Source organism: Helobdella robusta (assembly GCF_000326865.2).
Source record: "Helobdella robusta unplaced genomic scaffold HELROscaffold_23, whole genome shotgun sequence".
NCBI lineage: Eukaryota > Metazoa > Annelida > Clitellata > Rhynchobdellida > Glossiphoniidae > Helobdella > Helobdella robusta.
The window spans coordinates 2,806,923-2,830,694 of NW_008704216.1; the positions used below are offsets into that span (position 1 = coordinate 2,806,923).

The 23,772-nt window shown below is 32.6% G+C and overlaps 3 protein-coding genes across 3 annotated transcripts; 2 read left to right on the top strand and 1 right to left on the bottom strand.

Moving 5' to 3' along the window:
* The first annotated feature begins 224 nt into the window (after positions 1-224).
* Positions 225-9,092, top strand: HELRODRAFT_111789 (hypothetical protein). The gene is made up of 14 exons (XM_009019130.1): positions 225-798; positions 1,286-1,406; positions 1,508-1,607; positions 1,689-1,824; positions 2,683-2,719; positions 4,661-4,762; positions 4,876-4,994; positions 5,270-5,383; positions 5,531-5,851; positions 5,981-6,112; positions 6,299-6,428; positions 6,590-6,732; positions 7,092-7,217; positions 7,427-9,092. Exons 1-14 carry the CDS (start codon positions 781-783, stop codon positions 7,694-7,696), a joined length of 1,869 nt encoding a protein of 622 aa, XP_009017378.1. The 5' UTR covers positions 225-780; the 3' UTR covers positions 7,697-9,092.
* A 1,618-nt stretch (positions 9,093-10,710) lies between these two features.
* On the top strand, positions 10,711-17,252 carry HELRODRAFT_172475 (hypothetical protein; the record flags this gene model as incomplete). The annotated part of the gene is made up of 10 exons (XM_009019131.1): positions 10,711-10,821; positions 11,010-11,136; positions 12,395-12,426; positions 13,258-13,321; positions 14,018-14,096; positions 14,309-14,357; positions 14,569-14,653; positions 16,222-16,280; positions 16,373-16,705; positions 17,040-17,252. 10 exons carry the CDS (start codon positions 10,711-10,713, stop codon positions 17,250-17,252), a joined length of 1,152 nt encoding a protein of 383 aa, XP_009017379.1.
* Positions 17,253-17,478: 226 nt separating this feature from the next.
* Positions 17,479-20,910, bottom strand: HELRODRAFT_172476 (hypothetical protein; the record flags this gene model as incomplete). The annotated part of the gene is made up of 5 exons (XM_009019132.1): positions 17,479-17,517; positions 17,822-17,898; positions 18,652-18,715; positions 18,866-18,970; positions 20,857-20,910. The coding sequence occupies 5 exons, from the start codon at positions 20,908-20,910 to the stop codon at positions 17,479-17,481; spliced, it is 339 nt and encodes a 112-aa protein (XP_009017380.1).
* Positions 20,911-23,772: the final 2,862 nt, after the last annotated feature.

A 23,772-nucleotide genomic window follows, 5' to 3' on the forward strand; every position in this document is an offset into this window, starting at 1 on the left:
AATACAGCCACCAAATTGAATGATTGAATGACGGACATTCATTTTTAAACACATTGACAATATTATGATCATTATCGTGTTTTTTTTACGTGGCTGTTTGTAGCAGCTGCATGGTAGTCGCGACGTTAAGTCCACACATTACATTACTTACATTAATTTAACATTACATTACATTACCGTTAACAATAACATTACGATACATTACAATTACTATTACACGTAGTGTAGTCGCATGACACTAATTTGATTTTGAAATCTGTTCAGTTATTTATGTCAGTTATGTGTCTTGTTAGTGCCGTTTGGTTTCTGTTGTTACTCTAGTAGTCTAGTTTTTAGGTTTTAGAATTTTAATTTAAATGTTAATAAAAATAAATAATTATATGTCACTAATATCATAATAAGCATAAGCTTTTAAACTTTTTAAGTTTAAATTTTAATTTAAAAAGGCTTTTATTTTTAGTTTGTTTATAATTTTATAATTAAAAAAACATTGCTATCAGTAACAACTAACAATTAATAAATTAACAATTAACATTAATCACACATCATATATATAAATTATACTCATATAGCTGACATGGTGTAATAATACAACTTAATAGTCCATACTTCCATAGTCTAGTCTAGTCTTCTATTGTATCTGATTTACTTTGCTATACTACACATACTGTGACTTACATATTGCACACAACATCTGCTTTGTTTTAGACTTTAAGTTTAATTGACATATTTCAGTTGAAAATTTCAACAAGCCATATTTTTTAAAAAAGAAAAAAGAACATGCAGTGTTCTAGCAGGGTAAATTTGAATTCTCAAATTCTGTTTCTAAAATTGAATAAATCAAAATCTAATTTATTATTTCTAAAAATCTAAAAATGAAGGTTAATAATAACATGGTTCATGATTCAACGATGTTATATTATATTGCTTAATGTTTTAGTAATTAATTAATTATTAACGAATAAATAATTAATAATAACATGTTTATAAGATATAAATTAATAATACCTACATCATATTTTATTTTCCTTTTTTATAAGCTTTTTTGTTAATAACGAATTACTAGGAAAAGGCAATCAAGAAGATGTTTTTCAGCAAATAAATTTTAAAATAAATGAATTTTGACGATGCATATGCTTTTATAATTATTTATTAATTAGTACTCTTCTGTGTAAAATTATTTAATTTGTTCAAAGAATTTTTGTTAAATTTTCTTAAATTTTATTTTTTCATATCCAATTTGTTGTATCATTTTAAAGTAAAATTAAAAAAATTTTGAATCAAGGGTTCAGTCCCACAAATAGCGACAAACGTCACATACCAGACTCAACATGTTTCCAGGTTGAAGAGGGGTCAAGTTTTGGGTCACGGGGGCAGATTCAGGGGTTGCACTGTCTGGTTCACTGGTCTGAATTTTGAAAAATAAATTATTCATCATAATAATAGTTAACATCTTTGTATTATATAGTTTTCCATTCATTGATCTATTAATAATATTTTATTTTAGGTTTATCTGCAGCTGGTAAAACAACTTTAGCTTTTGCATTAGAGTCATATCTGGTTGATCGTGGCATTCCTTCCTACAGTTTGGATGGCGATAACATTAGGTCTCTTGCATTTGCATGTTTATTCAATGTTTCAAAAATTATTGCAAACTGGAACCACGATTATCACTTTCTTTTGTTCAGATTTGGTTTGAACAAAGATCTTGGGTTTAGTCCCACAGAGCGAGAGGAAAATATAAGGAGGGTGTCTGAAGTGGCCAAGTTGTTCGCTGATGGGGGCATTGTCTGTCTTACTAGTTTCATCAGTCCATTCAGAAAAGTTAGATGTTACTCTTACTGCTGTTGTAGCTAATATGTTTGCTGTTTCTGATGTTTTGTTACTGTTGTTGTCGCTGTTTTGCTGTTGTTGCTGCTGTTCCATCTGAATATTTTTAGTCATTTATCCTCAATGTCTACAAATTTTATTTTCTGTTATTCATTTTGTCTTTAAATTAAAAAAATCTCTTGTAATGATTTTCATAAATGTAATAATTTCAGCACTCAATGCCTGGATTGCAGTTTGGTTCACCAATTATATATATATACTCTGAATATAAAGTGCTTATCCAATTTAACAAAATTTAATGCTTCAAACTAGTCTATAAACCTGATATTATAATGATCTGATTTGATAAAAAAAAACAAGTGCAACCAAATTTTCAATTTAAGTAGCTCATAAATATTCTGCATAATAACCAGTCAATAAGTTGATAACCTTTTTAATTTTGTGCATCATACATGGCACAATATAAACTTCTAACAACCGAATGAATACATGCATTCAACTTGAAGAACTTTTATTAGATGTGTTAAAAATTTGCTCCTTTAGTATTTATAAGCAACCATTTTTCATATCTGTGACTTACAAAATGTTGAGTTGCAAGTTTAAATTTTTATTTATCCTGGCTTGCTTATCAATTGATTGTTTACCATGTGTTTGTTCAAGTTGAAGCAATTTTTTCATCATTATCATACGAATGTTTTTCAGTTTTGTTGAATTCAGATCAATAATATGGATCCTAACATCGAGCATGCTTAAGCACGTGTTGCCGTTTAATTATTTTAGAATGATGGTGATGATGATTATTTCGATGATAATGATGACTACAAGCATAGTAAAAGATATTCTATTTCATAGGACAGGGCAAGAGCAAGAGAAATCCACGAAGAATCAGGTTACTTTGTCCAGTTTGTTGATAATGACTACTTGTATTTCAACTTTACTCTTGTGAATATTTGTCTGCATGTGTACTACACACGCACACACCAAGATGTTTATTATATATATATATATATATAATGAATGTATGTGATTTATTATATATATATATATATATATATATTATTAAAACATTTAATTAATATATATATATATATATATTATTAAAACATTTAATTAAGCGCTAATTAAAATAGAAAAGTTCTTAAAAGCGCCATCCATATCGAACAGTATATGATGGTAGTTATTTATAAACAATTCAATATCAAAATCAAAGAGCAAATAAAAAATTTTTCAAATTCTTAAAATTATCCCGTTTCAAATCCTTAAATTTTAAAGATCTTGGCAAACTGTTCCAAACAGCCGGTCTTGAAACAGCTAAATTTCTTGATGCGATCTGTAAAATGATGTCCGGGACAAACAGCAAATTGTTATCATTTGATCTAAGTTTCATGCCACTCGTCATTACAGATTTTTCTTCTATTTTATTAATCAGATAATTGAGCAGTTTATGTCAGACACAGTTTGATTAATTGTTGATCTATTAGTAACATTGGTAGCTTGTCCCATTCAATTAACTCTATCATCAAAAAATTTATATATATATGTATATACATAAAAAAAAATATATATATACATACATATGTATATATAGCTCTTAACAATTGTATCTACGTCAGTCTTAACCCTAATTATGTGCGTGCGTGTGTGTAATGATAAAAACGTGTACATGTACAATGCTATTTAGTTGCATGATTGTGATCTACATTCAAAGTATTCAAATGAATGGTTGTTGAGGCTGTAAAAACTGAAGCAAACTAGAAAACTGGTCTACTAGTTATAAAGCTTAAATATGAGGATATGAATGAAAGTATATACATGTATAGTGTATATATATGTAAATACATACAGTATATATATATGATTGAATATATGCATATATATATATATATATATATATATATATATATATATATATATATATATATATATATATATATTAAATTAAAATTGATGAATAATACTATAGCGATAGAATTTAATGAAAATTGTATACGTAATGGCCTTATACCTAATTATATATATTTATGTAAATACATACAATATATATATAAATATATATACATTTCATAAATTAAAAGTTTATTTGACAAGTTTTCTGTTTTTTATTAAATTTTTTTTATATTGTACAAAATGTATGTTTTACACATTTTTTTTTGTTATATTTAAAATAATAAACTCAGACATTCATAGATAGCTTCAGTATGTTGGGCATAGTTTGTTAAATAATTGAATCAAACAAGATGAAAAATAGAAAGTAAAAATATGTATGCTTTGCCATTACACTTTGACTTTTGATGTGGGTTGTTAATGTATATGTTACGCGCATTTTCATGTGTGTATTTGAGTGACAGGCAGTTTTTAAGTGGATGTATTAATAGCTGCTGTTGTTGTTTGATATACTGGTGTTTATTTAGCAGTTTATCTCGTGTGAGATGGTTTGATGTTTAGTTTCTAAGGGATATTTCCAATAGCTCCTGTTTTAGGCATGGTGGGGCGACGTAATAGTGACTTGGCTGTTACGCGATGTTTGTTGACGAGTGCCTTCGTCAAAAGAACATTTTAACTCTTATATTAGATGTTTTTTAAGGGTGAGTTGTGGTGAGATGTGCAGTTTTTTAATTTTAAAGTTGGCTGTTTTTGCGTTTTGCTCGTGGATTTAGCCCTCTCGATTATTTTTTTTTTGAAACAGATGCGTTTTTTTAATTAAATTGTAGACGACATCTTTTCTACATGTGAAAATAATATCTTAACATTGAATGTCTCTGTTATAAACATGTTGCAAACTGCAAACGGCATGTTGATGTTATCGGTTTTTGAACAATTATCATCTCAGGTTTGGTGTTTGTTGAATGTTGGGTGAACACTTCACTGGAGATTTGTGAGCAGAGGGATCCGAAGGGTCTTTACAAGAAGGCGAGGAAGGGCGACATCAAAGGTTTCTATCTACCTCCTCTCTATCTCACCACCCTACACCCTTTTTTATTTTAAATTAATTACGTTATATGCATATTATCTTTCACTCGTCACTATCCTGATGATCCCCTGCAGGCTTCACAGGGATCGACCAGGAATACGAACCTCCAGATAATCCAGAGCTGACTTTGAGGGCTGGAGAGTTGAGCATTGATGAGATTGTTCAGCAGATCGTCTCATACCTCATTCAGAGGGTTCTTGTTCATTCGTTGTTTGTTCATCATTTTAATTGTCATGTTCAGTGATGTAATTAAAATAGTTTTAGTCAACTTCACCTACAAAGGTTTAAGAATAACATAACATATTACTAATGTGTTAGTTATCTCACAATCACAATTTTATTGTTTTAGTTACAGCATCATCTAAAATTGAGTTTCATTTGATTTATAACGATTTAATCTCTATATGCATGTTTATTTAATATTTTATAATGAAAGAATGAATAATGTTGAATAATTTAAATGAGCAGAGCATTGTATCTGACTCGCACTTGAACTTGGTGAAGGAGTTGTTCATTGATGAATGGAAGAAGCCAGATTTCATCAAGGAATGCCAGAGTATACCACGAATAAATATCAACGAGGTCATCTTACAAAGCTTTAATATCATTTCTCAAAAAAATATTTCAATTATTGAAGGACAAATATTTTACTATATTTGCTTTCTTTTTTTCTATATCTTTCAATGGCTGAAATTTTATTATAAAGTGAATAATCATAATCCTGATCAGATAGACTTACAGTGGGTACAAGTGTTGTCAGAAGGGTGGGCCTCACCTCTCTCAGGGTTTATGAAGGAAAGTGAATATTTACAAACTCTTCATTTTGGAAGTCTGGTGACACTTGCAACGAACAATAACCAATCCATTCCTATTGTCCTACCAATCACTACCAAAGATAAAACTGAAGTTGATGGCTGTGAAGCATTATCTTTATGGTACAGGAACAAACCCGTGGCAATCATTAGAAATCCTGAATTTTTTGAACACAGGAAAGAAGAAAGGTGCTGTCGACAGTTTGGCACTTTCAACCTTGGACATCCCACTGTCAAGGTAGGTTACAACACTTAAAAATTTTAAAAACAGTTTTGGGCGGCTATTTCAAACTACAGTTTTACGTTCTTATTTAGATTTATTAACGTTCAATGAAAAAAATCAAATTTTAAAAAAAATTACTTCAAGATGGTATACAAGTCAGGTGATTGGTTGGTTGGCGGGAAAATGGAGGTTTATGAGCCAGTCAGGTGGAATGATGGATTGGATGAATATCGACTGACGCCATTACAACTGAAAGCCAGATTTCGTCAACTCAATGTTAGTTTGATCTCAATTCATCCGACATTTTAATGACTTTCAGCTACAGTTTTTTTAATAGATTTTGTTAAATTTTTTATAATATTTTAGTAATTTGTTATTTCAAATAATTATTTGCTTTAACACATTTTGTTTTTTCCGTTCAAGTATTTGGCAATGATTACTTTCTTCACAAAATGATGTTAGGCAGATGCTGTGTTTGCGTTCCAACTACGCAATCCCATCCACAACGGTCACGCCCTGTTGATGACCGACACGAGGAAAAAACTGCTGGAACGAGGATACAAAAATCCCATACTTCTCCTGCACCCGTTGGGTTCGTACCTGCTGTTGATCCTCTGGAGTAACATTTGTTGTGTTTTAAGGAGATATGATTTGGAGATATCGATTCTCATATTAATTGAGACGTCGATGGAATATCTTTGGACCTAGATATTGATCTAATTGTTAACCAAGATACCAATGTTAATATACTAGGTGGTTGGACGAAGGATGATGACGTCCCACTGCCATGGAGAATGAAACAACACCAGTGTCTCCTGGAAGATGGAGTCCTAGATCCACAATCAACAGTCCTTGCTATTTTTCCATCTCCCATGCTTTACGCTGGTCCCACTGAGGTTTGGATTCACATTTCAATTTATTAAGAGTTTTTAATGTTTCGTACATTAACAACGAAGGATGACGAAGTTGTGGAAGTTTCATGGAAGTATTGATTGTTAACAAGAGTTTAGACGTGCGTGCATGCGTATTTAAAGCTGTTTCTCAGTTTAATTTTTTGTCATTGTTAGTCCGATATTTCAAGTTTTACTGTTTAATATTAATAATTTTATTTCAAAACTCAAAACTTAGAAGAAATAGAAACATAATTGACGGACATTTAGCCATGACATATACAGTTCATATAAAAATTTTTATCAGACCTAATAAAGCATAATAATTAAGCTTAATGTGGTAACAGCTAATTTTTTTATTGCAGGTACAATGGCATGCGAAGGCCCGCATGTCTACTGGTGCAAACTTTTACATTGTTGGCAGAGACCCAGCAGGCATGCCCCATCCTGACAGTAAGAAAGACTTGTACGATCCTACTCACGGAGCCAAAGTGAGATAGCATTTGATATTCTGAAAAGTTATATTAATATTAATTATATTATATTAGTTTTAGAGTTAAAAAGTTAAAGTTATGACAATTTTTGTAATAGGACTAAATTAAAACATGATTAAATGTTTACAAGTTCAAATTAATGGCATATTTGTTTATTTTGTCAGTTTTCTATTAAACTAACCATGTTTTTATAATTATTTATGAAGGTCCTAACAATGGCTCCTGGGTTGGATCAGTTGGAGATCGTTCCGTTCAGAGTTGCTGCCTACAACCAGAGGAAACAGCAAATGGACTTTTATGATGAACAAAACAAGGATGACTTTATCTTCATATCTGGAACGAAGATGAGGTCTATGGCTCAGGAGGGAATCGATCCTCCGCATGGCTTCATGTCTCCGAGGGCTTGGAAGGTCATGATTGAGTACTATCAAAGTTTGAAAACGGGGAGCGGAGCTGGAGGAGAAGGTAACAGTTGAGGAGAGTCAGTTAAATAGGTAGAATGTTGGTTATTAAGAAACAATCAAAGGTAGGTTCTTAGTTATTAAGAAGGAATCAAGTTGTTGTTTAAGACATTCTAGAGCCGAAGTATTTATATTTTGTGACTCGATTTTATGTCAAATCATTTTATTCAGTATTAAAAATTGTTTCGTTTGGAATTGGTTATCATCGTTGTAATAAACAATTTATTTCGTATCTTATTTTTCTATTTTCGTTTTGGTTGTACTCACTTATATTGCATTTTATGTCATACCATAGATTTATTTTTACACATTCATATACCATGAAATTTTAAATCCAGGGTTAAATTAACAATACCTGCTTATTTAATTTTTTATTATAAAAGCAGCTTTCGGTTTTAATTCATTTAAATTACTGAATTATATTTGTGCACGTGTTCTGGAACGGTTTTTATAACATGAAATTATTTTCTAGAATGTTCTCGTAACGTTACAAAAGCCCCCCAATATTTATATGATACATGGAAATGAATGTAACAGTAATATATTCTTATTTAGATTTTAGATATTTAGATTCAGATATATTAAATGTTTATTCGTAAAAGCGACGAGATTTCTTTTTTTGCGGTTTTGTTTTATCTTACATCATCTATGAATTTTTTTAGACATATAACTACCTAAATGAATTATTGTTTCTCCTTAGTCAAACGACTTTAAACCCGCTTTAAGGATTCAGTACAAGTTGGAAAAACTCCTATAACACTACTTTTTTCTGTGTATCCAAAATATGGATAAACTGAAACAGTTTTTGTATCATCAAAGTAAATTTTGTGGCCTAATTTTGTTTCTGAAACTATTTGTGAAAACCAATACATCGTAGCATTTAAAAAATGTTAGCAACAAGTTTTTATCAACTTTATTTTTAGTTCTATTGGTAACCGTAAATCACTTTTTTGTCTTTAAAAAACGTCATTCATTTAAGTAAATTTTTGTCATATTAATGAAACATTCCGCATGGGCCATCACAGATTTATTCTTTGTTTTGGAATAAATATTTGATTTTTGTACATCTTGGTTTCACTTTTCAACTTTTCTCCAATTATGTAATGTAAGTCGCATATTTAAAAAACATGTGTTAGATGCCAAGCTGATCTGCTTCGTTATTTGTTGTTAGAGGCAATTAATAGGTGCATATAGATTTGATAACAATAGCTTTTATTTCATTTCGTTAGTCATCGTTAGGATTACATATTTGTCAATTGATGGTTTTGATTTCAAAGTTGCAAACCTTAATCAGAAAAGCTTCAAAACATTATAAACACATTTTTAAAAATGATAATAATGTTAATGTCCAATGAAAATGTTAAAAATGATTTTTCAATTATAAAACCTGATCGTTTTTGTGGATGTTAAATATGATTTACCTAAATGTCTAATATCATTGTAAATAACGGGTACCATAATACTAAGGAAAAATTAAAGTGATTCAAGTGGAAAATTTCGTTATTAAAGAACTTGAACAGATTTTCACAATTTTGAGCTTCGCTTCCGATCAAAATCACAAACGCGGCACAATATATATTGATGAACATCACAGCATGTTCCGCGTTAGAATGCTTCTGTTTAATTTTTTGATTTTTCTACCGGAAAAATTATATCAGCAAATTGACGTTGTAGCAATGGGCTCTCTTTTGTGTGTACTGTTCGCAAACTTCTGTTTTGGACATATCGAATAAATGTTGTTTAAAGATGAATCAGAGTTAAGCCTAACATATATAGCCGATACGTTGATGATATATTCGTATATTCGTTACATACGATGAAGATGTTCAAATAGAAAAACTTCCACAACGACTAAATTCATCACAATTAAAGTTTACAATTGAAAAAAAAACTGACATTAAGCTACCATTTCTAGATGTATCAATACAAAATACTCATAAATTTAAAACCTCAGTATACACCACAGAATCACATGGAAGAGAAACACAAAACTATAATTACTAGGCAAATCTTGGACAACAATGTTTAAATCTTACATTACTATAACAAAAATTGTAATTTACTACTAGCCGAATCAATACTCTTAGAACGAAGACATCCGATAATAAATATCCAACAACGAGCAATTGGAATTCTTCCTACCAATAAATTTAGAAACAGAGGAATCATCGATAATGAAAACACGTAAAAGTGTTATATTAAACGAAGTTGAAAATTGTAAAACTAATTGAATGAGCGTTAAATATTCACTTTGAACAAACAAGGTATCAACAAATAAAGTAGAGTAGAGACGCAGTATATATATATATATATATATATATATATATATATATATATATATATATTGGTAACAGACTGTTGTTAACGCAACATTTCAAAAATTCAACACTACTTTCAACATTGTTCAACTTTGATTAGTAGTGTTGAATTCTTGTGTGTGTTTCCAAATAATTTTCACTTTATTTTGTTTGTTGTGTGTTGTATTTCAAATTAATTATGTATTTCTTACATGACCAACCATTAACTGAACAGACATTATTGCTGTTTATCAATTTGTTTTGTTAAACATTTTGAAAATAAATTTCTCATCAAAGACAGTAAATTTTTTTTACAGTGCCAACTTTCTTGTCAATAGAGTTCATCAGCGCTCCTACACAACTTCGGGTGCGTTGTAAGAATTTGTCAAAGTAAAAATTGAAATGAAAAAAATCGGAGAAGTGACGAGGACCAATCAGAGTGAAGGTAAGGTAATTCATAAGAAATTTTAAATGAAACTACAGATTAATTATAAATTGAAGAAGAGCATGGTTTATTTATTTAAATATACTTATCGAAAACTTGCTACACACGCACACACACACAAACTTGCCACACACGTGAGTGTGTGTGTGTGTTTAGTGTGTGTGTGTGTTTATATTTTATGTATACATATAGGGACTTCAGTGGGCGATCGTTCACAGCGCCAAAATCTCCAGATAAACATTAACGCGGAAGAATTACGTTGTTACACTGTATTTTTACAATTTAAAATGTGGAGTGGAGTACTTCAGCGTCAGTATAATGGTAGCATGACGTTTATTGCTTTTCTTGCTTTCACGATAGGGCGATTCCACTTTAAAATTCCATGGTTAAGGGTTAAGGTTATACAGGATTTCTTATTCCATATAATTAAATTAATATATATGGTTCATATGTACATCATTACATACATGGGTCGGTCATAATGTTATTTTATTATTCATTGCGTGTTTATATGGTTGGTTAACACACGCACGTAATTGGTAATAACCATAGATGTGGAAATTTGCTTGTCTACGGGAAAAACCAGGTTAATTCTTTTGAGGAGGACTGTCGAAAGATGTCGTTTGGCTTCAAACTTGCCGTGAGGTTTCTTCTGGATTCGAACTGTTCAATTCACAAGCTGTCGTATTCTTATTTGAAAAATCAGATCCAGAGTCGGCATTTTTTAAATTTTTTTTATTGTTATATATTAATTTAAATTTAATAATTCAATTATCATCATTATTATTATTTTTTAAGTTTTTAAGTTTTCTATTTATTTTTTTTTCTATTTATTTTTTTTTCTATTTATTTATTTAAAATTTATATTTTGCATGCTATGCTAATTAATCCTAATTCTAACTAACTAAAAGTCTAAAACTTAATGAAATAATATGCTGATGAATATGAGTGTAGTAATGTAATAAGATTTATAATCAAGTTTTGTCTAACTAAATCTAACTAAAATTTAGTTACTAAATCATCATACTTATAAATTTTAAAATGGATGGCATGATGGCCTTGTGGTTAAGGTCGCCTGGTAGCTGTTTCGTAGTGCGTGCAGTCACCCGTTTAGATTCTATTATATGACAAAAAGATCCCCACCTATCATAGGCTTTCTTATGTACACTTTGATTTTACGTATATAACTGTTTCTATGGAATAAAACAATAATAATTGTTCTGTAATGAACAAAACTTATAAAAGTTTAAAGTTCAAAGAAATATCCTATAAATTAAAAAAAAATTGTTGAACATAGTCAACTGTAAATTACATTTTTGCATTACTGTTTTACCGTAAAACTTTTACGTATTACGATTTTTTCTATACATATATTTATAATACAAATACATACATGCATATAATATAATATTATGATATTTTTCCTATTATTTGCAATTGCACTATGTATTATTATATTTTGTTATAAAAATAAATGATTAAAAGGTTGTTTTTCATAAATATATAGCATATAAACACCCTTTAAGCAACAGAGAATGTTTTCCTGAACGAATTCTTTGTAACAAATTTCATTTTACAAAAGTTCGACTGTATTTGCTTTGCATATGAAGTCACCATTTAAAGCATGTAAATGTAAACATATATAATATATATTTTAATATAACATATAGATTTAAATATCTAAAAGGCAAAATCAAAAAAGACAGCTAGAACTTTACTTGTCATTGTGATTTTTAAATTATTTTATAAATTGAATAAATTTTATATTTGTAATGGAAGTTTAACCCTACATAACTTTTTATTTCCTATCTGTGATTGGTTTATAATTTGCCAGATTATCCATGGTTCTACATACAGTCTTCAAACTATTGGAGAAACAAAACACCTCGGGCTCCTTACACAAAACCACTTTCTTTTGATAATTCAGGTTATTATATTGTAATTAATTTTTGGTAATCTAAACTATTATAGATTATGAGAAGGAAATTGAAATACCGGTTGTGGTAAGTTTGCTCAGAAAATGATTGACCTATCTCGCATTCCTATGCATGTTATGTTTCCAGTCAAGATGGCAGAAAATGTGCAACTGTGATGGAAATTCTGATAATAATATTTTGAAAGTTGCGCATATGAAGTTTTATGAGGTTGAAGATATTGTAATAATAATTAACTATAATAATAATAATTAACCATAATAAATTATAAATGCAATAGATTTTGTCATAAAAATTGTACATAAAAATTGTAAGTCAAAATGTTTAGTTACAAGGAAACAGAAAAATTTGTCATTTAAACTGCCAGACTTTTCTAAAAATTCTGACAGAGGAAAACAGTTCACATAATTTCTTGGTGTTATCAAACATGTTTACAATAGCAATGTTGAAGATAAATTTTCAACATTTGTATGGTCGGGCATTACAAAAATATGTCAGTGCGACAAATTTTGTTATGACATTACAAACGAAAGTTGAGCAACATGAAACCGACCATTATTGAATTTTTTCACAGCCACGAAAATTTACTGGTAGACATTCAAAAAAATATTCAACAGCTTGCAAAGACACACAATGAACATGATGTGAAAAATGTGAAGGAAAGAAATGAAAATTTGCTAATGGACATTCCAAACAGTGTAAAGCAGCTTGCCGACACTTGCAATTAATGTGGGGGTAAAAATTTTGTTTCGACTCCTGTTGAAAAAAATGATAATGTAAATAAGGCTATCGAGAGTGCACGAAAGTAAACTCAGTTCGTAGAGACAGTGTTGTGTGTGTTGATGATTCAGTTAAAAATATTAATGATAAATCTGAATCTCAAAATTTAATCATGGTAAGGCACATAAAAGAGGCAATCATACTATTCAAAATGGTACTACTGATATTGAGTTGAAAGCGGTTAGTTGGTTCTCGTTTACCTGCTGAATCAAGAATTACTGCAAGTAAAATTATCCTTTCGAAAAAAATGTATCATGTTGGGAATGTGTCAAAATGTTCTGCCACTGATGTTGTCGATCACCTCCAGTTGATAAACGTCTGTGTTATTTTGTGTTACTCATCGTTCAAGAAAGATAAAAAAGAAAAGTCTAATGATCCACTGATTATGTATTGATACAAAATTTTCTCATGTGCTTACCAAAGCATGTTCATGACCTGAAAATGTGCGAATCGGCGAGTGGTCATTCAACAGTCGATCAATAACATCTTCAAAAAGAATTAATTAAGTTTTAATTAATTAAGTTTTATTATGCTATTTATTTGTTATGTTTACTGCAGATTGCACTTTTGAGAATATTAACTTTTAATCAGCTCTTTATAAATTTAATAATAATAATAATAGTAATCCCTATTGAGCATGGTTTGAAACTAAAAGTTTCATAACTTCTTGAATATTGTGCAGTACCTACGCTTGCCTAGTAATTGTTTGTAGGTCCTACAAGGCATGTCCTACAAGTTCTTGTGACACGTTTTTTCAATTGCAACTATATACGAGGAATGATTTATAAGCAACTTTTCTTTTTACCAGGCTATATAAATTAAAATATTAAAAAATGTGATATATAATACTATAAAAAAAATGAAAATAATGAATTTTTAGGTGACTTGAGTGAGGAAGTTGTCAAAGTCGATTTATCTTGTCCCAGGCCAGGATTTGATAAACTCAAGCAGTACAACGAGTAAGCAAGCAGACATACACACACACGCACGCACACACATACGCACGCACACACACAGATACACGCACAACACACGCACACATACACATATATAGAAAGTAACAACATGCGTCACATGTCATATATGTAAATTTGATTCTTTGAATTGAATGACACCAATGATGAACGTTTTAAATTTTCTTAAAATTTTTTTATTTCCAACAATTTTGAAGGGCAGACGATGTGATAAAGAAGTTATTCAGCCTTGAATTCTCAACCAAGGTTAGCAGGTCTTCATAGTTTCTGTTGGGTGGAAGAAATTTTTTTTCATTTTCAAAACTTTTCATTTTCTAATTATTTTTGTTTAACCTTATTCAATGTTACTTCATATTCAGTAAACGATTGCATTGTTAACTGGAAAAGTGAAGTTGAGTAAATTGATTATTGTATAGATGTAATGCAAAATATTTTCAACGACAACAAAAACATGCAGCAAGTAACATTGGAGAAGATGATGGAAGAAGTGGTGTCGATGGTGCAAGACCATCCCCTCGACGTCAAGTCCATGGAGGTGGAAAGTTAGTATGCGTGGTTCTCCCGTTGAATGCTGTCCCGTCTTGTTGATTGCGTGTGCCTGCATGTGTTTGTATCTCATTGTGTTTGTATCTCTTTCTGTTTGTGTGTGTATACTCATATGTCAGTGTGTGTATTAAGTGTAGCTACTGTCTCTATTATATGCCTTTAAAATGGCTCAGTTTAATGTCCTCGAAGTCTTTGATGAGTAGTTTGTCAAGTCTGTTTTAAATTTTTTTCATTTATAATATTCAAATGTGCCGATTGGTTGGTTTTGTCACATATTCCCTTATTTTGATGAGTTTCCATGTAGGTCCATTTTTAATGGTTTATTTTCCTTGATCACTGTGAATGCTGTTGTTTCTTCGTTGGAAGGACAGTGAAGATGCACTCACAGATTTGATTGTAAATGTAAATATAACTGATGCCGATGTTAGGAAGGGTGTGGATCTTTTGAAATTGAAAATTGTTTGGGAGAAGAAGATAAGACGATGTTTTCGTTCATTAAGTTAATTAGTTGAAATATGTATGAAAGATTTGTTGTAAGCTTTTTCATTCAAGTTATGTGTACCTCCGGCTGGTGGGTGACTATGCTGCAGTGAATAAGTGCTTGGCCACATGCAATAATAATAAATAATTGCACCATGATGTTGTTGCTCTCTGTTAACTTATCACAATCTTCAAATTATTTGGCATCTTAACACAACACAACGTAAATATTATAATTTATTATTAGAGTAAGATGGATTGAGTGTCGATAGTTTTAATGACAACAGGTGAGTAACAATCTTTTATGATGGGCTCCCTATTTGCCAACTTGGTTTAAACCATTAACTGATGGTAGAAACAATTTTTATTTGAGTCTACTTTTTTTGTTTATTTTGTGATCAAGTTGGAAAGCTTTGTTTATTTAGGGGTTAAGCTGAACGCGGATGGAGGATGTTTGAATGCAGTTACGACTAGAGTTCGTGTGGGATGGATGAAATTTAAGGAACTTGGTGGGGTATTGTGTGGAAAGAAATGGTCAGTGAAAATGAAAGGGAGGGTATATAAAGCATGTGTGAGAGCAGCGATGGTATATGGTGGTGAAACTTGGGTGTTGAGGAGAGAGGAGGAAAGTGTACTGCAGAGGGCTGAAAGAGCTATGGTGAGGATGATGTGTGGGGTTAAAGTGAAGGATAGAAGGAGTAGTACAGAGCTGATGTCAATGATGGGACTGAATGAGGACATTGTGACATTGATAAGGAGATCGAGATTGCGGTGGTATGGACATGTGTTGAGAAGGGATGAAAGGGTCGAGATTAGGCGAGTGTTGGAGTTCGAGGTTGAAGGAGTGGTAGGAAGGGGTCGTCCGCGACTGGGATGGAGAGAGCAGGTGGAGAAGGACAAAGTGAAAGCGGGGTTGCGTGATACTGAGGCGAGTGACAGATGTGAATGGCGTCGAGGGGTATTTCGGTTTCATCATAGGTAGCCAAATGGCAACCCCCGATCTCGGAGAAAATGTCGTCTAAACGTGTGTTGTTGTTGTTGTTTGTGATCAAGTTGATACAATGCATTAACAAATAATTCACAGTTGCTAAAGATACAGTCGCCATAAGAAATCAAATAAAGCATTGCTTAAAATTCCGACACGTTAGATAATAATTTTCGATCTTTCGTAACTTGCATCAAAATAATTTCATTTTTTAAAAACAATCCTATGTAAAGTGCACCTCTTTTTTCAGGACAAATATTCGATATCAGTTCTGCGAAACAGGATAAGTCGTCGAAACGACAAATTGGGCGAACTGTTATCAGCAGATAAAGAAAAATTTGATTGGTTGACAGCAAAATTGCAATTAAAGTACACCCCGCCTTCAAAATATTCTCACCTGGAAAAACTTTCCAAACGAGCTCTGCGTAAAAAAGTTGCCAGAGATTTTGCTTTGCAACTTGTTAAAGAGAAGAACGAAACTTTAAAGAAGAAATTATCTGAGGAGAGAATTAGATTTGATAAATACAAAGAAGAGGAACTCGATAAGATAATAAAAGAACTGAAGGAGCTTGATATTGATGAGGTTATTTGTCCATTACGTATTTGTTTCATCCGATCATCTTCACATAATTTACTGTATGTATTTTTTTGTTTATATCAATATATATCTAAAGATTTTAAATTTTATAAATAAATAATATATAATAGAAATTTTATTCTATGTCGAAAGTTTCCGCTTATTCAGTACAGAAATTGTTAACATACCAACCATTGTAACAATTTCTGTTGTTTTTAATTCTACTATCAAATTAACTAAGTTTGCCATCAACTAAAATTTGCCTATGCACTTCCAATGACTTGCATTTCATGGAGCAATAACGGAGCTTATACTAAATGTTAAAACATTTATTTCACAGGTGACCAGTCTTGCTGATACACTGAAGGCACTTGACAGAGAAGATTTGATCCCCAAAAAAGTTGAGGTTCCCAGTCGAAGGCAACTTTTATATTCAAAAAAATTGGAAATATACATGAAGAAGAAGGAGGAAGTTGATGACCAGAAGTTGAAAGCTAACGGATTTTTCACACCAAGAGAATTTCCAAATATTCCTGATAAACTGTTTTTTTAATTTTTTTTATCATTTTCATAATTAAATAAATAAAAGTCGTTTTTTTAATTTTTAATTTGTTTTTTCCGTTTGAAATTTGTTTTCTGAATGCGCATCGATCAACGAAGAGGTTGTTTTTCATCTTAGCAGTGCGGCACATACACTTGTTTAATTTAGAAAATAATTAGATTGGCTGGATACGTCAGGTGCAATGTTGTCCAGTGCTCTTCCAACTAATTGGAGCTTTCTACAATATGCTAATGACCGTCATTAATGGCGTTGAGATCTGAATATATTACATTGTCGATGAAATGGTGTAATGTGAGTGATTAAAAATTTTCAAACAAACTATTTGGTTAGAATCAGGAGTACGTTACTGGATGAAACGCCGCGAAAATAATCTGGCATTACACTTGACTCGAATTTGTCGATTTACATACGACGCACGTAAGCATACGTTGCACGCTTCAGTAGTGCGTGACTGAATTTTAAATAAATTAGAATGCATTCGTTGAGTGCGCGTTCTTTCATTTCAATATTTAATCCTCGTATCATTTTGTGTGTCGCACAAACGTTCATTAATCACTCACTTTTCGTTGTGGAATGAATGCGAACGCGAACAGAACGTTCGTCAATTTTGTGCTATTAAACGACGAAGATGTTTTCCCTGCCGGATTGTAAAGGAGGTAAGTGATAGAATTGAATGTTTGCAGTTAATATGTTGCTGATGTTCTAGATGAATCACTTCTTTCTATCAATATTTTGATAATTTGCCTGCGGTCGTGTCGAATCCAATCTTAATTAAGAGATTGGATTAGGGGTTCAAGATTTTATAACATGGCATACGTACCGTCCAAAGAAGTCCTGGTCGCAAACAATCGAGCAAGACATAAAAGCTCTAAATTTAAATGAAATGGATACAACTGATCGTCTAATTTGGCGCAAAAAATTGATGGCAAAGAAAACAACGTCCTACCTTGGAGAACTGGGTCTCTGGACGCTAAACGAAGATTGATTGATTGATTGATGCTGACGAACCAATAAAGGAGCGGTGACCCCGGTGTTATTTATCTACGCTATTTATTCAAGGAAGCGCATAATTTGAAACATGTTTGAGCAACACATTTGGTGCGTATATTTCTTTGCATTTTAATTCCAATTCTTTTATTCAGTTATGCTCTACGTAATCTTTCTCCTCAATCAAACATCTGCCATGCCGTCTGCCCCTCACGATGCACTTCTAACTTGCGCTATTCAAATAAAAAAAATACGAACGTTCATAGATAATGCTTATTATATTTTTATTTATGCGCAAGCAGCATTCGAACCAGGTGATGCATGGTTGGTGGCGGATTCATGAGAATGGGGCCATGATTCGGCAAGGAATTGCGATAAGGAAAAAATAGAAGAGGTTGCTAACTTTTTTTTATACCAACTAGATCCCCTAATCCACGAAAAGTTACAAAATGCGTTCCCCGTACGAGCTGTAAAGTTTAAAAAATTGATTGGAAATAGAATAAAATCTTATGATAGAAATTAAATGCAGATAATAATTATTCGTTCAACAATTGCCAGCCAGCAACGTTTCAACAATCAGTGAGCGGAACGTTAGCGTTTAAATAATAAATATTTACTTTGCAATAGACAAAATTTCTGCCAAATAAAATATCCCAGTCCACTAACAATTCGAGACCCTGGTTCGAGACTGCTTGGATGGACAGCACGTGACGAACTGCTGACTGTACGATGAGGTTTGTGTGGTGAGACTACCCAGACGACGACGATGATGATTGAAAAGATAATGAAGATAAGTACGATTGATATGAGGATTATTAGGATGATGTAATGATGATGATGACGACGATGAGGATGATGATGATGATGATCACGATCGAGGTGCTAATGGTGTTGGCAATAATATTTTGCTGCAATATTTTTTTTATATACAGTGTAGTGCAAATAATTTGAAAGAATGCTTTTTGAATTATGTTTCCCGCAAAATACGTCGGGAAAGTTTAAAATTAACAGCAGGATGAATGTGGGGAGGTGGCGTGCGTGATATTTTTGAAGGGAGGCGACTTATTCTTTATTTTTTCGTTAAAATCGCCACTAAGTTTGCACGTGTCACACACTGTTGATTTAATATAAAATTTTATACTTAAAATAAATAACAATGATATTAGACATTATATTTTTAATTCTAATAACCGAGAAATATAAAAGCAGCATGATTTTCATTTGAATATACTTGCATTCATTATTCAGAACGGAGTGCTGCCTGCCTATAATTGTTTATTGACTCATGTAGGCCCGTTCCTTCTCGGTCCAGCTTAATGGCACACAACAGCAGAACAACAAAACTTTTTATTATCTGCACTGTTGTAATCAAACTTTTTTTCATCATTTTACTACCTTCAACGTATCTTTGTATATTAAATGGATAATAAAAACACACACTCACATACGCGCACACGCTTCAATGTATTTGTATTTTAAATGAATTATTAAATCACACACCACACACACACACACACACACACACACACACACACACAAAATTATATTGATATATGTTATACAAAGTTAGAAATATATGCGTACGCACATACCTAAACATAAACATTCTTACAAATGTTCTCAGAGCTGCAATGTATGTGCGGGAGATTTTTTTAATATACTGGATGAAACTTTATGAAAAAAAAAACGAACTGAAGACAGGAAGTCATGTGAAGCTATGTGATGTTGTGATGTCATGTGAAGTTGTAGTGTCACGTGATGTTATACGATGTCACGTGATGTCATACGATATCACGTGATGTCATATGATGTCACGTGATGTCATGTTATGTCATGTGATATCATGTGATGTTGTGGTGTCATGTGATGCCATGTGATGTCATATGAGGTCGTGTGATGTCATGTGATATCCTATGACGTCATGTGACGTGGTGCCGGGGATTGAAGTTTAGCAGGCTGTTCAGTAAATTCTCCTTAATTGGACACGTGCCTAATTTATTACTACACTCCGCAACAACAGTATTAACTTCAGCTGCGAAAACATCACTAAATCTCCATTCATAACGTTGATTTTACGCGCTCTTCTTAAAATTTCTCCGTCTCACACTCCTCTTTTGCACATTTCGGAAGTTTATCTTGGTGAGATTATTAGGAACATTTCCAGACACAACATTTCACAATTCCATTGCAATTTAATTGAACATTTCGTTACTGGAATGAACTTGGAATGAAGTGAAATTTTACTTCTTGGATATAACTTTCAGCTGTTTCCAGGAGAAATAAATTGATGCCGGCCAAATTGTTCTCGTCTTCGCCAATCGGTCCACGGCCAATACATTATGAGTCCCATGTGGGACTGCTGGAACTGGTGGATGGGTGAATAGGTGGGTGGATGAGTGGGTGGATGGGTAGGTGGTTGGGTAATTGGATGGATGAGTGAATGAATGGATGGATTGATGAATGGATGGATTGATGAATGAATGGATGAATAGATAAATGGATGTATGGATGGATAGAGAGATAGATCGATTGTTGGCTGGTTGAATTTTGGATGATGGATGAAAGTTTTTCTTAATTTGCTTCATTTTGTTGTTTGTACATATTTTACCAGCCCCACGCCTCTCCTGATGCAAACTCCACATGCAGCCCAAGAGACAGACATCCTCTTTGCGGGGTAGCACACATTATACCACATGTACATGAACTACATCCACCCACACACATACCTCTGCACACAACACTGTACACGCAAACACCACACGCACACAAACAAACAAACGAACGAACAAACCAATAATTGAACATACACACACGTACTCACAAGAAATGACAAACGTTCAACAAGACAACACACGAACATGAAAACACAGGCAGGCAAGCGGGCAATATGGCTTGGTCTAACTAACAAGATAACAAAACGAAACATGCGAACCATTAAATCAAATTTGTACGTTACGTTACATTACGTTACACTAAATTCTACTTGTTCCATGCTAACTTCTCGTGCGTTTCTTTCTTCAAACGAATTTCTGTATTTCCTCTTCTGCTGAATGTCAATGTTTAGTCATCATCGTCGTCGTCGTCCTTACCAGCCCATTATTAACATAAAATGTATGTTATCATCTCCATTGTCATCGTAATCACTAGAATTATCATCCTTATCATCATTGTAGTAAGTAAGTGCATGCTTGTATGTATGTGCGGATGTATGTACGTATGTACGGTGTGAATGTATGTATGTGTGGATGTATGTACGTATGTACGTCTGGATGTTTGTACGAATGGATGTGTGAATGTATGTACGTGTGGATGTACGGTGTGGATGTGTGTACGTGTGGATGTATGTATCTGTGTACGTGTGGATGTATGTAAGTGTGCGAACGTATGCGTGGATGTACTCATGTGTGAATGTGTACAGCGTAATTTATTACCACGCACGAACAGCACGTGCTCCAACCAGCCTCTATAAACGCTGTGTCGAACGTTCGGGTACTCGCTCCAGTGAACAAACCAATATACCGATGCGAAAAACATACAAACAAAATTATCTGAAAAAACATATGAATATACATTTTTATACAAAACACACGAACATACATTTTTATACAAAACCCACAAACATATATTTTTTTTAAAAACACACGAACATACATTTTTATACAAAATATACACACATACAACTTCTTACAAAACATACTAACTTGCGATTCTATACAAAACATACAAACGTACAATTATGCAGAAAACATACAACAGACATCATATACAAAATACATTTATGCTAATATACAATCATTCAAAACGCTGAAAACAACCGTGCAATCACACCAACAAGCTATTACATAAGCCTCCCACCCATCGCACATACAAACTGACCCAAAAAGCCAAATTGTAAACACACTCACAGAAGCAAGCAAATTTGAAAAAAAGAAAATTAACAAAGCGAAAACGTTTGGGCAAGCTCTAGAACATATTTGCGTTTATGTTGTTTTCATGTATGTTTTTAGATGTTCGTTTGTGTATTTGCATGCTATTGTGCATGTATGATTTTCTTCAACTATTTTTCCATTTGGTGGCTTACGTAGACAGAACTGCTTACATATCATTCTGTCTATGCTTAGTTGGACTTTCGTGCCATCATGTATGCAGAGTGCACGCGCAATCACCGCACAATACACGCATAGTCTTCGAGTTTCGGACAGAGGGCATTTGAACCAGGTTATCGCGTAATAACAGCGCCCGATATGGTATTCCTACCGTCTGAGCTAACTCACCAGCCGTGTGTTGTATGTTCTTTGGTTCACATGTTCACGTGTTCATGAGTCCATATTTTTTTGTGCTGATATATTTATGTGTTTGTATGGTTTATGGTTTGTATGTTAATACGTTTGCGCGTTCATGCTTCCATGTTTGCGAGTTCAAGTTTTCATGTTTCCATGATTATGTTCGTATGTTTACGTTTTTGCGTTTGCATGTTCATGTTTTCCTGTTTGCATGTTCATGTTTTCCTGTTTGCATGTTCACGTTTTATGTTCACAACACTTTCCAGAATGTTTATATGCGTTTTATTTAGGCAGCGCAAGCCCCGCCATATAAAACAATAATTGTAAAATAACACATAAATGTTGCACTGCCCAACACTACCAATGACAGTGCCAATAAGAAAATAGGAAAAATAACAACACAATGGTGAGATATAATAACAGAAACAAAATTTTAACAAGAAAATAACAAGAACCAAAATAAAAAGATAAAAATAACAACAATGATATTAACGAAAGAAACATTACAAAGACATATCATCAAAAATCTAAACAAATCAGCAACGACCGCTAGGCTGGTACGGACCACACCAGGGGGCACAACCTCAGAGGGATAAAAATGAAAAATGCGGAACAGACGTCGCTCGGTCCAGTCGTAGTTCATAAGCCGATAACCGATTACCTACTTGAATAAATACAAATACACGCCTAAATGGCAGCACAGAGTCATTGACCCAGAATGACACTATAACCCATTCAGTCGGTAAAAATTCAGGGCTCTATTGTAATGAGAATCAGAACTGGTCGTAAAAAAATTTGGCTTGTTTTGCTAATAATTTTTTGCATAGAATGCTTCATGTGTAACGTTGTTTTGTACTTCTGAAAGAATATTTTCATTCTTTGCTGCATCCACTTAACCCTGGAGTGTCTTGATTGAACACACTGGATCATCGGTGGAAAGATAATCAACAGCTCGTTAGAGTGCTGCTTTTTTGCCAGTGAAAGATGATTTTTATGAATATATAACGGCAATTGAAGTTCCCAGGAGAAATTTGAACTTAAGGAGTACAGCACAAGGTCTTTTTCTTGCTGCCTCTACCTCTGGACTGATCTATTTGAGGAAGTTAATTTTTCCCAGCAATATCTGCAGACTAAAGGCTTAATTTTTGACAAAGTGATGACTATGTTACTGATCTTAGGATTGTTTCTGCACAAAAAGCACAATTACTTAGTTGAGCATGCAATTGAATAGGCACTCTCAA